General features: G+C 36.5%; 1 protein-coding gene across 1 annotated transcript in view; it reads right to left on the bottom strand.

The window, feature by feature from the left end:
• The window catches only part of LOC110442823, a 44,071-nt gene extending 26,407 nt beyond the window's left edge, over positions 1-17,664 (bottom strand). The window contains exons 1-8 of the mRNA XM_021486632.1: positions 17,361-17,664; positions 14,635-14,746; positions 13,278-13,377; positions 12,887-12,965; positions 9,041-9,090; positions 8,139-8,208; positions 6,773-6,904; positions 6,344-6,387 (exon numbers count right to left, since the gene is read on the bottom strand). Of these exons, the coding sequence (XP_021342307.1) occupies positions 6,344-6,387; positions 6,773-6,904; positions 8,139-8,208; positions 9,041-9,090; positions 12,887-12,965; positions 13,278-13,377; positions 14,635-14,746; positions 17,361-17,619 (846 nt within the window). The 5' untranslated portion in view covers positions 17,620-17,664. The remainder of the gene's footprint in view (positions 1-6,343; positions 6,388-6,772; positions 6,905-8,138; positions 8,209-9,040; positions 9,091-12,886; positions 12,966-13,277; positions 13,378-14,634; positions 14,747-17,360) is intronic.
• Between the last annotated feature and the right edge of the window lie 855 nt (positions 17,665-18,519).

Raw genomic sequence — 18,519 nt, 5'->3', positions numbered from 1 at the left:
AATGGTACTGGATCATTCTGACTGAACTAAATCTAATGGTACTGGATCATTCTGACTGAACTAAAACTAATGGTACTTGATTATTCTGACTGAACTAAAACTAATGATACTTGATCATTCTGACTGAACTAAAACTAATGATACTGGATCCTTCTGACTGAACTAAAACTAATGATACTGGATAATTCCGACTGAACTAAAACTAATGGTACTTGATCATTCTGACTGAACTAAAACTAATGATACCGGATCATTCCGACTGAACTAAAACTAATGATACTGGATCATTCCGACTGAGCTAAAACTAATGATACTGGATCATTCCGACTGAACTAAAACTAATGATACTGGATTATTCTGACTAAACTAAAACTAATGATACTTGATCATTCTGACTGAACTAAAATCAATGGTACTGGATCATTCTGACTGAACTAAAACTAATGGTACTGGATCATTCTGACTGAACAAGAACTAATGGTACTTGATCATTCTGACTGAACTAAAATCAGTGGTACTGGATCATTCTGACTGAACAAGAACTAATGGTACTTGATCATTCTGACTGAACTAAAATCAGTGGTACTGGATCATTCTGACTGAACTAAAACTAATGGTACTGGATCATTCTGACTGAACAAGAACTAATGGTACTTGATCATTCTGACTGAACTAAAACTAATAGTACTGGATTATTCCGACTGAACTAAAACTAATGATACTGGATCATTTTGACTTAACTAAAACTAATGGTACTCGATCATTCTGACTGAACTCAAACTAATGATACTGGATCATTCTGACTGAACTAAAACTAATGGTACTGGATCATTCTGACTGAACTAAAATTAATGATACTGGATCATTCTGACTGAACTAGAACTAAATTGTACTGGATATTTTTGACAAGTAATACTAATGGTACTGAGTTATTCTGACCGAAATTCATGCAATACAAATAAGTTTTTATTATACTTTGACTCTGGTGTTGTTCCAATGTTACATGTACATGTCTTAAAGTGGGTTTACAAATAATACATCTTCTGTTCTTTGTAAATATTCATAGAAAATGAAAAGTCTTGGGTGTCATCACTCTTAATGACTGGTAATACAATTATATAAAAATCAACTTGTTTCAGGTAATGTTATACTTTTGACCCAAAATAATAACAAGAATTCCACGGAAGTGGATGTGTCGCCTGCGCAGGAAGCTAGGAGATTACGAAGAAATAGATACACTTTTCATTTCAAGAAATAATGTTAAAAGTAAGCAATAATCATAGATTATGTTTGACCTTTGACCTTCGGACCTGAAAAACAATCGCAAGCAAGCACTTCTGGTAAGGAAGCACTGCATGAAGTTTGAGTTTGATCGGCCCAAGGAAACTCCAGTTAACGCATGGAAACAGATTTTCTATTTATAGTAACAGTGACCTTGACCTTTGACCTTCGGACCTGAAAAACAATCGCAAGCAAGCACGTCTGGTAAGGAAGCACTGCATGAAGTTTGAGTTTGATCGGCCCAAGGAAACTCCAGTTAACGCGTGAAACAGATTTTCTATTTATAGTAACAGAGACCTTGACCTTTGACCTTCGGACCTGAAAAGCAATCCCAAGCAAGCACTTTTGGTAAGGAAGCACTGCATGAAGTTTGAGTTTGATCGGCCCAAGGAAACTGCAGTTAACGCACGAAAATCTCTGTGCAGACGACGACGCCAACGCCTACATAGCAATACCTATGTGTCACCAACTTTTCACAGGCGACACAAAAACCTTGCCAAGCAGAAATTGACATAAACTGGAAAGTCATCTGAAAGATTTTAAAAGTCCTATGTAGAATGATAGTGTGTCTCGATGGGTTTCATACTCATTGTCACAGTCAATCATTGTGAAAAGTTTGAGTTATATAAACGTTCTATGCAACGCCATACCCATAAGGTTAGGTTATATCGACAGGCTTTGTATCCTCTTGCATAAAGATGGTCTTTGAAAAAGATATGCCATTCTTCAGTTTTTCAGTGTGGAAGAAGGCAGTTCAAGTGGAACAAATGTGTTAACTCTACAATATTAACAGAATTGACCTAGCATGGATTGCAGTATTAGTTAACTTAAAGAGTATATTTCTAATTGAATAGCAGGGAGAGAAGATTTAAGTACTCATGCTGCTGAGTTATACAGAGGAGATACTTGATCTCTTATTTCCCCCATCCTTCACAGGTGTGTCTCCCTTTTACTCCCACCCTTTACAGGTGTGTCTCCCTTTTACTCTCACCCTTCACAGGTGTGTCTCCCTTTTACTCCCACCCTTCACAGGTGTGTCCCCCTTTTACTCCCATCCTTCAAAGGTGTGTCTCCCTTTTAAGCTGGAAAAGATCAGCTTGTCACTCCCTGGTGGATTTAAGATAGCCTTGTGCAGAATGGCGCGATCTTAGTCATAACAATAGTACGACGTCACGTCATTAATGCATTGACGTCATGTCAACAGTAGCAGACCAAGGAAGACAACTCTGGATTTGCTGGAAAAACATGCAATCAACGTTCATATTTCATGCAATCACTGCTTGTCGGCGTATTTGTGAGTGAAAAGGGATGGGAGAAAAAAACAATCATTCCCTACCTTGAGGGTGTGACAGAGAAATCTCCAACCCTCTGAGTGATATTCTTGAAAGTCTTACCCTTGAGTAAGACAATCAAGAATATCATCCCTCGGGTTGGAGATTTCTCTGTCACACCCTCAAGGTAGGGGAAAATTCTATTAGTCTACATTTTATACTTGGTCATGATTAAATCAGATTACATGTATTTACCTTTATACTCAATGATATAATGTGAATCTTTTTGAATTTACATCAGGTGCACATCTTTGCTGCTTACAAACCTTGCAACAAAAATTTTGCTGACCAATAAAAAATGGTACATGATGTTTGTTGTTTTGGTAAATCATTACAAAGACATTTCTATGAATAATTCTCCTTTATTGTACCAGTTGAATAAGCTGAAAATTTTAGAAAATCAAAACAAGAATAAATAAAAATAGAATTATTATCATCACTGCAGTTTCTCCAGTCAGTAAAACTTATTGCCAGAACACAATTTAGACAAAAACGGTACTTAATCATTCGCATTATTGTGACTAACACCCGTTACCTGAAAATTGCACGTACACCTATTTCTATAAGCATAAGTGCGACTTTCACATGGGACCGAATGCACATTTTGATTCAAGTGAAGGACTGACAAATATGTATGTAGAAATATTTTGAGAAATATTAATTGCTTAACTTACCAACAAAAGCTATATTAATTTATATACTCTTATTATTTCTTTTGTTAGTTACAAGTAAATGAATATATTGCTTCAAGCACAACCATGTAAATACTGTGTTTTCCACTTAGTGTCACAACCATGTAAATACAGTGTATAAAACTGCATGTCACAACCATGTAAATACAGTGTATAACACTGCATGTCACAACCATGTAAATACAGTGTATAAAACTGCATGTCACAACCATGTAAATACAGTGTATAACACTGCATGTCACAACCATGTAAATACAGTGTATAACACTGCATGTCACAACCATGTAAATACAGTGTATAACACTGCATGTCACAACCATGTAAATACAGTGTATAACACTGCATGTCACAACCATGTAAATACAGTGTATAACACTGCATGTCACAACCATGTAAATACAGTGTATAACACTGCATGTCACAACCATGTAAATACAGTGTATAACACTGCATGTCACAACCATGTAAATACAGTGTATAACACTGCATGTCACAACCATGTAAATACAGTGTATAACACTGCATGTCACAACCATGTAAATACAGTGTATAACACTGCATGTCACAACCATGTAAATACAGTGTATAACACTGCATGTCACAACCATGTAAATACAGTGTATAACACTGCATGTCACAACCATGTAAATACAGTGTATAACACTGCATGTCACAACCATGTAAATACAGTGTATAACACTGCATGTCACAACCATGTAAATACAGTGTATAACACTGCATGTCACAACCATGTAAATACAGTGTATAACACTGCATGTCACAACCATGTAAATACAGTGTATAACACTGCATGTCACAACCATGTAAATACAGTGTATAACACTGCATGTCACAACCATGTAAATACAGTGTATAACACTGCATGTCACAACCATGTAAATACAGTGTATAACACTGCATGTCACAACCATGTAAATACAGTGTATAACACTGCATGTCACAACCATGTAAATACAGTGTATAACACTGCATGTCACAACCATGTAAATACAGTGTATAACACTGCATGTCACAACCATGTAAATACAGTGTATAACACTGCATGTCACAACCATGTAAATACAGTGTATAACACTGCATGTCACAACCATGTAAATACAGTGTATAACACTGCATGTCACAACCATGTAAATACAGTGTATAACACTGCATGTCACAACCATGTAAATACAGTGTATAACACTGCATGTCACAACCATGTAAATACAGTGTATAACACTGCATGTCACAACCATGTAAATACAGTGTATAACACTGCATGTCACAACCATGTAAATACAGTGTATAACACTGCATGTCACAACCATGTAAATACAGTGTATAACACTGCATGTCACAACCATGTAAATACAGTGTATAACACTGCATGTCACAACCATGTAAATACAGTGTATAACACTGCATGTCACAACCATGTAAATACAGTGTATAACACTGCATGTCACAACCATGTAAATACAGTGTATAACACTGCATGTCACAACCATGTAAATACAGTGTATAACACTGCATGTCACAACCATGTAAATACAGTGTATAACACTGCATGTCACAACCATGTAAATACAGTGTATAACACTGCATGTCACAACCATGTAAATACAGTGTATAACACTGCATGTCACAACCATGTAAATACAGTGTATAACACTGCATGTCACAACCATGTAAATACAGTGTATAACACTGCATGTCACAACCATGTAAATACAGTGTATAACACTGCATGTCACAACCATGTAAATACAGTGTATAACACTGCATGTCACAACCATGTAAATACAGTGTATAACACTGCATGTCACAACCATGTAAATACAGTGTATAACACTGCATGTCACAACCATGTAAATACAGTGTATAACACTGCATGTCACAACCATGTAAATACAGTGTATAACACTGCATGTCACAACCATGTAAATACAGTGTATAACACTGCATGTCACAACCATGTAAATACAGTGTATAACACTGCATGTCATAACCATGTAAATACAGTGTATAACACTGCATGTCACAACCATGTTAATACAGTGTATAACACTGCATGTCACAACCATGTAAATACAGTGTATAACACTGCATGTGATAACCATGTAAATACAGTGTATAACACTTAATGTCACAACCATGAAAATAAAGTGGATTTCCCTGATATAACATTTTAGTTTAAGGCAAGGGGTACCACTGTAACGTTTATAAACAGGAATAAGAGTTTACCTTCCCACCTGAGTTGTGAACTTATGGTTTATCCTTCATTGGCATTAATAGTTTTTACCTTGATGTACTCTTTATGTCAAATATCACTGAACATTTTAAAAATGTTGCAATCCAGGAATTGTACATGCACAATATCAAAATGAAATATGAATACCACACCGAAGGTACAAAGGTAGCAACTCTTAGTCAGAAAAATCATTTACCTTGAGGTAGCTTGATTTGTCTACACACAGGGGAAGATAACAACATGTCAAGAACACAATTCTAGGTGGAACTTTTCTTTGCAATTTTATTTAGTGCAATGTTACTACATGTACTTAACTTAAATATCACATATTGCTTAATATCATATTGTCCTATGACATGATAATAACAGGAATTCTTCGAGCACAAAATCAAACTATTTATGACAGTGGTATGCAGACGAAAGTAAAGATATATATATCAAATAATTCATTTCCCCACATTTTGACAAATATACAAGTACTATAACTAGTGAAAAGGATGCTGACAGGAACATGAAAATATCCTGTATTTAAGAAAGAAGTAATTAACTTATTGCAACCTCACAATTTCAAAGAAATCAACAGAAGATTGGGATATCCTGCACCCCAGGTGTGGACTGCTGTCCTGCATATATACAATGTGTTGTCTGTAATACATAAATAGGTATGAGAAAACTGGACACTTTGAACCACACTTGGACTACAAAGGCGCTACTTGAACCTTCTTGTTTCTCAAAATTTTCCCCAAATCTGTAAATACACGGATTTCACCCAAGGTCCATCAAAGTTTTAGTCCAAATTCTTGAATCCATTTCAGTCCATCTTCAGTTTTACCTGTTTGAAAACAATGTAAATTTTTAACTGTTGGTATGAACAGAAACAGTCTTGAGAAATTTTGGGATGTAGGAAATTTCCTATGGATATCGTAATGCTGAGATTTTCCATACATTTACATACTTGCTGAAGATTTGAAATGAACACTGGAAAAACAACAAAACACAGTAAACCTGTATTCTTTCTATGCATGTCTTTTAAATACGACCAGTGAAACTGCTCTCTGACCAACAAATATCTGGACCAATAAGGATGCTGAATGAATTTGTATCTATGATATCTTATTCCTTTTCTACTCATGACTGTGAATTATTTCCAAGAAAAAGTTTTTCTGAAGTTTTTGAAAAATAATATGATGATAATGGCTGTGCTGTGCTGTGCTGACCTCGAGGGATGTATTCCAGTCCTATGTAGCCCGTATACCCCACATCCTTGAGGAGTTTGAAGACGTACGGGAAGTCTATCTCCCCATCGGTGGGCTCACCCCGGTCTGGTACTTGGGCAATCTGTATGTGACCTTCAGTTGAGATAGAATAATGCACAGGTTTGTAATAACGAACAGGTAACAACATTTAACTTAATCTGACAGGTAGATTTACTGATATCACCCAAGACATATACTGGTAGCTGAAATACTGAAACTGAAACTACTTGATGGCACTGTAAGGTCAAGGGCAATTTACATGACCAAGGTCCAATTAGATATCCAACTGTCAATTAAATGACCAAGGTCACCTAACAGTCTCTTTACTTAACCAATGTTCATTTAAGCATCCATCAGTGTATTCATTTAACCAAGTTCATAGTAGATATCAACCAGTGTATTTACTTACCCAAGGTCATGGTAGATATCAAACAGTATAATTACTTAACCAAGGTCATCGTAGATATCTAACAGTATAATTACTTAACCAAGGTCATCGTAGATATCTAACAGTGTATTTACTTTACCAAGGTCATGGTAGATATCCAACAGTGTATTTACTTAACCAATATCATAGTAGATATCTAACAGTGTATTTACTTAACCAATGTCATGGTAGATATCTAACAGTATAATTACTTAACCAATGTCATGGTAGATATCCAACAGTGTAATTACTTAACCAATGTCATAGTAGATATCTAACAGTGTATTTACTTAACCAATGTCATGGTAGATATCTAACAGTATAATTACTTAACCAATGTCATGGTAGATATCCAACAGTGTAATTACTTAACCAATGTCATAGTAGATATCTAACAGTGTATTTACTTAACCAATGTCATAGTAGATATCTAACAGTGTATTTACTTAACTAATGTCATAGTAGATGTCCAACAGAGTATTTACTTAACCAAGGCCATGGTAGATATCTAACAGTGTATTTACTTATCCAAGGTCACAGTAGATACCAAACAGTGTATTTTCTTAACCAAAGTCATGGCAAATATCAAACAGTGTATTTACTTAACCAAGGTCATAGTAGATACCAAACAGTGTATTTACTTAACCAAGGTCATAGTAGATATCTAACAGTGTATTTATTCAACCAAGGTCATGGTAGATATCTAACAGTGTATTTATTTAACCAAGGTCATGGTAGATATCTAATAGTGTATTTACTTTACCAAGGTCATAGTAGATATCCAACAGTGTATTTACTAAACCAAAGTCAAGGTAGATATCTAACAGTGTATTTACTTGACTCAGGTCCTGATATATCCAGGTATGCATCTAACAGTGAACTTTTTCCAATTTGACATACCTATGTAAGGAAGATACTTCTTCAGATTTCCTGTCAGGTTGCCATCCATTATTTGAATGTGGAAGAAATCCTGTAATCAAAAAGAAGTTGGATCTTGAACAGCTCACCTGGTTATTATGAAATCAATCTGAAAGTCTGCCTAGTGATGCGTAAGTAGAGTGCCCACAAGGAGGGCAGGCCCTTTTATTTGTATAACTTTTGATCCTCATTGGTTATGGGTGGTTTTATTGCAGTTTGCCAAGTATTTTGGAAAAAAATGTCATTTAAAATATTTCTTCAAATTTGATAGCTTTCACTCCACCCCTTAGCCCAAGGAGGGTCCGCTACTGTATTGGCATAACCTGTTATCCCAATGGGCTAAGTATGCTAACACTACAATTTGGCTGAAATCTGTCCAGTGCTTTGGGAGAAGATGTCATTTAAGGTGGCTCAACACACCACGAAAAAATGGATAAAAACCATTGAAATCAAACTATTGCAATTGTGTTTCCTATGATTACCCAATAACTTCCTAGACCTTAGTATAGCATCCGGCAAGCTCATTATTTTTTCCCCCAATAATCATGGAAAATGCCAATTTTTTAAAATAAAATGTTCTCAACTTTTTCTCGATGTGTCGAGTAACCTTAAAGCCTATCGGCCTATTTGACCCAATTTGAATCAGTCCCTAAGCTCCCAGGAGGGTCAGTGGCTTTATTTGTATAACTTTTGATCCCCATGGCCTAACGATGCTAGCAACAAAAGTTGGTTGAGATCTTCTGATCCTCAATTCAGAATTGTGACCCTGAATTTTACACCCTCACTCATTAGCCTGTCATTGTTATTTTTGCTAATTCAAAAACTTGCATAAAATTATGAAAATATTGATAAAAAATTAGGAATTTTTATTAGATTATACTTACAAATTGTAGCTTCAAATTAGGGTGGTCGATTTTCTTTATATACTCTATTGCTGAAAAGAAGAAAAAGTCAGATATATCACAAAAAGAATTACATATATATAGGATCACTCATAAGTCTTACTACTCATCAACACAATAAGGTCATACAGGATCACACAGTAGTCCTGAATCTACAGAATCACATGGTGGTTTGAATGGCTCATCAACACAATTAGGTCATAAAGGGCAACAGAAGTAGTCTCAGACTTATCAACACAATAAGGTCATAAAGGGCAACAGAAGTCGTCTTAGACTGATCAACACAATTAGGTCATAAAGCCCCAGCCACAGCAGTAGTCTCAGACTTATCAACACAATTAGGTCATAAAGGGCAACAGAAGTCGTCTTAGACTTATCAACACAATTAGGTCATAAAGCCCCAGCCACAGAAGTAGTCTCAGACTTATCAACACAATAAGGTCATAAAGCCCCAGCCACAGAAGTAGTCTCAGACTTATCAACACAATTAGGTCATAAAGCCCCAGCCACAGAAGTAGTCTCAGACTTATCAACACAATTAGGTCATAAAGCCCCAGCCACAGAAGTAGTCTCAGACTTATCAACACAATTAGGTCATAAAGCCCCAGCCACAGAAGTAGTCTCAGACTTATCAACACAATTAGGTCATAAAGCCCCAGCCACAGAAGTAGTCTCAGACTTATCAACACAATTAGGTCATAAAGCCCCAGCCACAGAAGTAGTCTCAGACTTATCAACACAATTAGGTCATAAAGCCCCAGCCACAGAAGTAGTCTCAGACTTATCAACACAATTAGGTCATAAAGCCCCAGCCACAGAAGTAGTCTCAGACTTATCAACACAATTAGGTCATAAAGCCCCAGCCACAGAAGTAGTCTCAGACTTATCAACACAATTAGGTCATAAAGCCCCAGCCACAGAAGTAGTCTCAGACTTATCAACACAATTAGGTCATAAAGCCCCAGCCACAGAAGTAGTCTCAGACTTATCAACACAATTAGGTCATAAAGCCCCAGCCACAGAAGTAGTCTCAGACTTATCAACACAATTAGGTCATAAAGCCCCAGCCACAGAAGTAGTCTCAGACTTATCAACACAATTAGGTCATAAAGCCCCAGCCACAGAAGTAGTCTCAGACTTATCAACACAATTAGGTCATAAAGCCCCAGCCACAGAAGTAGTCTCAGACTTATCAACACAATTAGGTCATAAAGGGCAACAGAAGTAGTCTTAGACTTATCAACACAATAAGGTCATAAAGCCCCAGCCACAAAAGTAGTCTCAGACTTATCAACATAATTAGGTCATAAAGGGCAACAGAAGTAGTCTTAGACTTTTCAACACAATAAGGTCATAAAGCCCCAGCCACAGAAATAGTCTCAGACTTATCAACACAATAAGGTTATACAGGGAGCCACAAAAGTAGTCTCAGACTTATCAACATAATTAGGTCATAAAGGGCAACAGAAGTAGTCTCAGTCTTATCAACACAATTAGGTCATAAAGCCCCAGCCACATAAGTAGTCTCAGACTTATCAACACAATTAGGTAATAAAGCCCCAGCCACAGAAGTAGTCTCAGACCTATCAACACAATTAGGTCATAAAGCCCCAGCCACAGAAGCAGTCTCAGACTTATCAACACAATTAGGTCATAAAGCGCCAGCCACAGAAGTAGTCTCAGACTTATCAACATAATTAGGTCATAAAGGGCAACAGAAGTAGTCTCAGACTTATCAACATAATTAGGTCATAAAGGGCAACAGAAGTAGTCTCAGACTTATCAAAACAATAAGGTCATAAAGCCCCAACCACAGAAATAGTCTCAGACTTATCAACACAATAAGGTTATACAGGGAGCCACAAAAGTAGTCTCAGACTTATCAACATAATTAGGTCATAAAGGGCAACAGAAGTAGTCTCAGTCTTATCAACACAATAAGGTCATAAAGCCCCAGCCACAAAAGTAGTCTCAGACTTATCAACACAATAAGGTCATTAACCCCCAGCCACAGAAATAGTCTCAGACTTATCAACACAATAAGGTTATACAGGGAGCCACAAAAGTAGTCTCAGACTTATCAACATAATTAGGTCATAAAGGGCAACAGAAGTAGTCTTAGACTTTTCAACACAATAAGGTCATAAAGCCCCAGCCACGGAAATAGTCTCAGACTTATCAACACAATTAGGTCATAAAGGGACACAGAAGCAGTCTCAGACTTATCAACACAATTAGGTCATAAAGACCCAGCCACAGAAGTAGTCTCAGACTTATCAACACAATTAGATCATAAAGCCACAGCCACAGAAGCAGTCTCAGACTTATCAACACAATTAGGTCATGAAGCCCCAGCCACAGAAATAGTCTCAGACTTATCAACACAATAAGGTTATACAGGGGCCACACATAGGTCTTAAGGCTTGTCAACAAAAAAGTATCAGACAGGGTCACACAGTAGCTTTACACCTCGTCAACACAAAAACATCACACAGTACTTTGAGCAGCTCTCAACCCTTTTACGCCATTCAGAGTCACACAGAAGCTTTAAGCTCACCAACACAAAAACGTCACACAGTACTTTGAGCACCTCCTCAACACTTTTACGCCATTCAGAGTCACACAGAAGCTTTAAGCTCACCAACACAAAAAACGTCACACAGTACTTTGAGCAGCTCTTCAACACTTTTACGCCATTCACGGTCACACAGAAGCTTTAAGCTCACCAACACAAAAACGTTACATAGTACTTTGAGCACCTCCTCAACCCTTTTACGCCATTCAGAGTCACACAGATGCTTTAAGCTCACCAACACAAAAACGTCACACAGTACTTTGAGCACCTCCTCAACCCTTTTACGCCATTCAGAGTCACACAGAAGCTTTAAGCTCACCAACACAAAAACGTCACACAGTAGCTTTACACCTCACCAATACAAAAACGTCACACAGTAGGCTACTTTCAGCAGCTCTCAACACTTTTACGCCATACAGGGTCGCACACTAGCCTAAGACTCATGAACACAATTATGTCACAAAAAACCCACACAGCAGTTCATACAGGGCCTTGCAGATGTCTGAACAGCTCATCAAAAGAATAGTGTTGCACTGTAGTCTAAGCAGTCCATCAATACAATAAGTTCATATGGTAGAAACTGACTAATAGAATGTTCCCCTACCTTAAGGGTGTGACAGAGAAATCTCCCTCCCGAAGGGGTGATGTTTTTGGGTTTTCTAACCCAAGGCTCTGCCAAGGTTTAGAAAACTCAAAAACATTAACCGGAGGGTTGGAGATTTCTCTGTTACACCCTCAAGGTAGGGGATGATTATTTTTCTCCCATCCTATCATTTTAGTTACAACTCCACCGACAGTAGTCTGCCATGTTTGTAAACAAAACACATGTGTGGGGTATGCATATCATCATTCACTTTTGATGACGTCACAATTACCGATGACGCATTTCAATGATGTCACAATTGAACATGTGCTAATCGGCACGAGGTTATCTCCCCCTAGGGGGTGACAAGCTGATCTTTTCTGGCTAAAACGGGAGACACACCTGTGATGGGTGGGAGAATAAACAATCAATGTACATAGGCAACCACTGCAGCAAAAAAAAAGTTGAAGGAAGGTGTAGAAAGGGAAAAAGAGAAATGTTCCCAATTATTGTAATATCATTATAATAAGTGAGATAGATCAATCTTGTTGTCTATGTGATCTCAAAAAGAGGGTAATAAATAAACCCTCTGATTCTGCAGGGAAGGCCATTTAGTTGTCTCGTGGTATCATATAGTGGAACATGACAGGCCAATTATTATGTATCTTACCTTTGTGTATGTCTGTCAGAAAATACTTAGGAATGGTCAATCTGTTGTTGATTGGTTCAATCAAAGCCATAATGTTTTCCTGTGATTTAAAAAAACAACTTTTAAAATAACACAATGAATATGTTCTAAACTACAATATGAAATACAAATAATGCTGATACTTGCAAATTAAGTTAATTGTGACTTATATGTATGTGCATCAGAATAAGGCGCGTCCTTTGAAAATATGTGTGTTGTGTACTTTTAATTAAAACCAGGTTAAGCAATTTTTTTTATACACTTTTTCTTTCTTTCTATTTTATTTTTTTCCTGTAACAATTATATTACAGTTAAAAATCTTCCTATGCTACCTGTAAATACAGGGTACTTGGTAATGAGTGACGGTTCTTGCCTTGCTAAGCCTGTCAGCAGCATAGCGCAAGTTGTCTAGGTACACCTCTTCCATAGCTTCATCGGTGAACACCGGCTTTAGTCCAGCCATCACATGCATCCTGTGGATAACAGGTATGTTTTGGTATTACACAGGTTGTTTACCAAGAAAAGAATTTTATGACTAATCATTACAATAAATGTATGATAACTATCTAAACAAAGAGAAAATATATCTACTCAACAGAGACAAAAGATTGTGAATTATTTACTCTAGATGGTACTGAATATGAGTTTCATTTAATCTGAAAATGGCTGTGTTTGTTGATATACAGAATAAGTACATCAAAGCAAGTCTAAAATATTAGAAACATTTAATGTTAACATTAATATAAAACAAAATAAATGGCAAAATATGAAAGAAAAAAAATCTTTAAAAGAGTATGTATGTGGTGGTATTAAGTCTGAAACAGTAGATTCATGCAAGTAATAAATAATCGCGACAGAAAAGTAAGGTTTTTTTGTAGGAAAGTTGAGCATATCATTAAAAGGGAGGTCACTTGTAAGTTGTACCTGATGTTAACATAAGACAATGAAGGACATGTTGTTTTTATGTAAAACAAAGGGATGTGAAAATATGAAGCACCTGGTCTAGACTGTCGCCATTTTGAGATGTACGTACCATATCAAATTGTACAATCATAGTTGGTTCTTATTTAAAACCTAATTCATATTTATTAGAAATTGTATCATTATAACTATAGTCCATATAAACAACCCAGCATTACGTCTGCACTGTAAGAGTCAGTAAATGATTCAATGAATCTGAAAAGGATCTTAAAACAGCAATGCAAACAATAAAGAGTTTTGAGACCTTGGTAAACCTAGGATATTTCTACTGTTCTATCGCTAATTATAGTCTCTAAAGGATCTATTAGATATCATAATGCACTTTTTAGGGCTGCAACGATACATATCTATTGCGATATGCTGGTCACCATATGATACAGATCACGATATATATAGCATCAGTAGAAGCAAAGCGAAAAGATGTGCTGCAATTTTTTAATGGCAAATTGTTACAACTGGAAATAGACTTGGTCCGACATGGGCACGACTTGAAAAGTTTTATATAATTCACGTCTTTTGACCTGCATGCCGAGCTGGAGCTGGAGCTCACCATGTTGGAAAGGATATTTTTTGAGTAGACTAAATTCAGAAACGACAATAGCCCGAAAACATCCTAGGTGTATCGTGACCTCCCAAAGAATATTGTGTATGCTACCTTATTTGTTGCAGCCCTAGTATTTTCACATCCCCATTCTAAAACATTCAGATCTAACTGTAGGTATTAATGACACCTAAGCGCCTGTGCTAACCTTTTACAGCCCAGTGCCTTGGCATAATCTATGGAGGTCTCCAGCTTGTCCTTAAACTCCTGTCTTTTATTAGGAAGGGCTGCTAAACCAAGCTCACCATTTTGTATGTCACCTAAAATGAAGATGATATCAATATATTTTTGCCAGTGACAAAGAACAGTTTGTGGTGAAAATAAGTTTAAATGGATATTTTTCTGATATGAAAAATAACATTTGTTTGATGACAATTTTTTTCAAAATCCAAATGCAACTATTCATTTTTTTTTTTTCAATGGATCCTAATTGTAATAGAAGAAGGGGGAAATACACAGCCTGACCGGGGATTTGAACCCGAGCCCCACCGAACTCCAGGCAGTTGCTGTACAAATTGAGTTTCCTAGTCATCAATGATCGACCCAGTCCAGTTCGGCAACATTCATCCCTCCTTTTTCTGAGTCTACCCAACTCCCCACATCTGAAGACACAAACTATTCAAAACCCAGGTTTACCCAGTGCTTGAAACAAGGGTTGGTAAGCTTGCCAATTTCATAATGGAAGAAAGGGAAATGAACCAGCCAGACAGGGATTTGAACCCAGAACCCTCTTAACTACCTGGTCACAACACTGTACAGTTCTGCTACACATTTATCTGAATATAAGTTTTTTGACTTTTCCAATGCACAACTATTTAGATTTAGTCAATGATAATAAATATAATAAACTTAACTTCTAGAGGATAATGATACAATCAAAAAATATGATTGCACATTTTATAATGACTACAGAAAACAAGAGGCCTATGAGACATGTATTGCTCATTTATCATTTGATGGTATTTTACCAATATCAACCGATCAACAGACTCTAGAGGGTATATTAGATATCACATGTAGTTTAAGGATACTCCTACCAGTCAAAAAACTGTAACCATGCACTGGAACTCTTTTTCGCACATGACTAGTCTATTCCGTCTTTGCGTATTGCAGAGTTATCTTCTCTTGGGAGCAGGTATTGATTGTTACGTCATTGGTTTGTGCGAGAAAATTACGTCGTTTTCTCAAAAATTGATGACGTTACTCTCACAAACAAGTGACGTAACAATCAATACCTGCTCCCAAGAGAAGATAACTCTGCAATACGCAAAGACGGAATAGCTTCTGAAAGAAAACCATACCTTGCAGAAATTTCATGAAAAGAAATAAACAAAAGAGAATCATCAGTATTCTGGGTGTAACAGTACGAGTTAACTACTGGGGGCAGCATATCCTCCCGAGGATGACACATGCAGGATTTGCTATAAACCTATTAGGGATTTGACTTCGAGAAGGGCATGATACTTTTGTTATACAATAATTCTATGACGATGTGCTACCCATATCTCTGCATATAAAATGCAGATTTTATACAATCATCCATTAACAACTTTCACTAAAGACCAGTATATCTGCCACAACTCCCCATTTGATCTATGTATCATGACAGTTAGTTTTCAAGTAGCAAAATTCCATTTTTAGCAACGGTGACCTTGACCTCTGACAGGCCACCCCTAAAACCAATAAACTGATTTGCAATCACTGGGCACCCACATACAGAGTACAAACTTTTTATGGTAATTCACAAAATTCTATTTTGAGCAATGGTGACCTTGATCTCTGGCTGACCATGCCCAATATCAATAGGGTTCTTTGCATCAATTGAAAGTCTAATTCTAGCAACAGTGACATTGACCTTTGTCTTACCATGCCCAAAATCGATGGGGTTAGCATTTCTGTCGATTCCATTTCAGCTTTTAACCGGCTATCCAGAAGAATACTAACTGCTAGGGCAGTTATTTTCTACTTTGAATTTCATCAACATGGAATAAACTACCTGAATATATTACTTCAGCAAATAATGTTAATTTTTTTAGAAATGAACTTTTAAGACAACCACTGGAAAAACCAAGAACTTTTTTTTTAAATAACAGAGCTGCAATCATATAATTGTCAAACTATTTACATCATACGCATAATCATACTTTGTATGTATTTTTTGAGTCTGGTATAGAGGGCTTATGTATAAACAAGCAACAAACTTATCTTATCTTATCTTATGTCCAATATCAATAGGGTTCTTTGCATCCATTTGGGCAACCAACACATCAAGTTTGTTGACAATTTATCATCTGGACAAACAAAACCAAGCACAAGCTTATGTTAGCAATGGTGACCTTGACCTCTGGCAGACCTTGCCCAAAATGTATTTTCTATATTTTCAATAGCGTTCTATACACAACCAACAGATTAATACTGAACTTTGCATGATCGTTTTCAAATATCCTCGGGACAAAACCCCATGTATTAAGATTAACAAAATATGAATGCAAAAGAGCCCCTAATTTTTCCAGTTATCTTGTTCACATTAGCTGGGCTACATCCACCAGCTAAAAAATTAGTCCTCAATCAGTACAAAAATAGAATCCACCATGCAGTTATCTCCCTTATATTGTGTTTTTCAGATATACTTGTCTAGTGGGTTTTTTTCAGAAATATTTTCACATTTTTATCAACTATTCCATTCAAACAGAGATGAGCAAACATATTTACTTAGCTGATAATAAATAACGCAATTCGTTCATGCAACAGAACTAGCTAAAGACTGAATAAGACATCCGTCAAAACAGGTGACGGAGCAGAGAAGATAAATCTTCATAATATCCATAAACAGGAATGTGTCATCGTTATTTAAGAACATTTCCGTGATCATACCAGGCCATGCATTGATGAGGATCTGTTCCACTCCGGCTGCTGCCCGTGCTTGTTTAATGGATTCCAGTGTTTCCACGTACGGGAACCCACACTCCACATACTTAAAACCGGCGTCTTTCGCAGCTTTGTAACGCGCCGACAGAGACGGGTGTTCTTTAAACATCATTGACAGGTTTGCTGCCAGCTTGTGTGACATCCTTATTTGTTGTGAACTGACAAACACACGTGCAACAGAAAAGCTGAAAGCAGACCACAACATCTACTAGATGGTCTCTGGAAATTATCGGTCACAACCCGAAGTCACGTGAACAGACCCAGTTGTACAAAGAATTGTTAGCTTTAAAAAGTTAAGCAAAATTTTACGAATGCTTTTTTATGGTTCTGTGGAAACATTTTTTATAGGACGTAAGAGTGAATGTAAAACACATTACTCTTTCAATTCTTTTTTATTAATATGTTGAAAATAATAAATGCAAACATTTAATTACTATTATCACGGAATTAATAAGTCCGTGCTATTATAAGCTACATGTAAAATCTACTACCCCGTCACGATCTTATTTGTTTAGTATGAATTGTTTAACTATGAAATGTTTACTTCCTTTTTGAAATAACAGGATCCATTTAGAGAGGATTAAATGCCCGATAGTGGACACTACTGGAAGAATTGTTTAAAAGGTCGATCCCAGGACATCAATTAAGACAGCAAATAAATGCTATAGACTAACGACTAACGACTATACAATTCCAAACCTGTGTTGATTTTTTTTCAAACGACTGTTTCTTCGANGGGGGGGTAAGAAAAAGAAAATGCAGGTGTTCTGGTATAAATATAATACACCTATATATGGGAGAAAGTGTGCTCCATGGAAGGTATGAGAAAACTAGGCTCAAACTTGACAAATTGAGTCAACATTTTAATTTCATTGATTAATGCAAATTTCAACTATACACAATCATTCCTTAATGCTACCCCAATCAAACTTTTTTTTCTTTTAACTGATTTTTGATAAGATATGAACAATTTCAAATTATAAAATTTCATAAGCCGTATTTTTTGCGATACTGATTATTGTACTTTCGGTAAAAATGACACCCCCAATGATTAAACCCTCGTTTACATGTATATAAATATAATCATTTGGGGTGATATTTTTGG

Source organism: Mizuhopecten yessoensis, unplaced genomic scaffold (assembly GCF_002113885.1).
Source record: "Mizuhopecten yessoensis strain PY_sf001 unplaced genomic scaffold, ASM211388v2 scaffold716301, whole genome shotgun sequence".
Classification (NCBI taxonomy): domain Eukaryota; kingdom Metazoa; phylum Mollusca; class Bivalvia; order Pectinida; family Pectinidae; genus Mizuhopecten; species Mizuhopecten yessoensis.
Note: the sequence above shows the minus strand (reverse complement) of the source record. Positions and strands in the feature narration are given on the sequence as shown.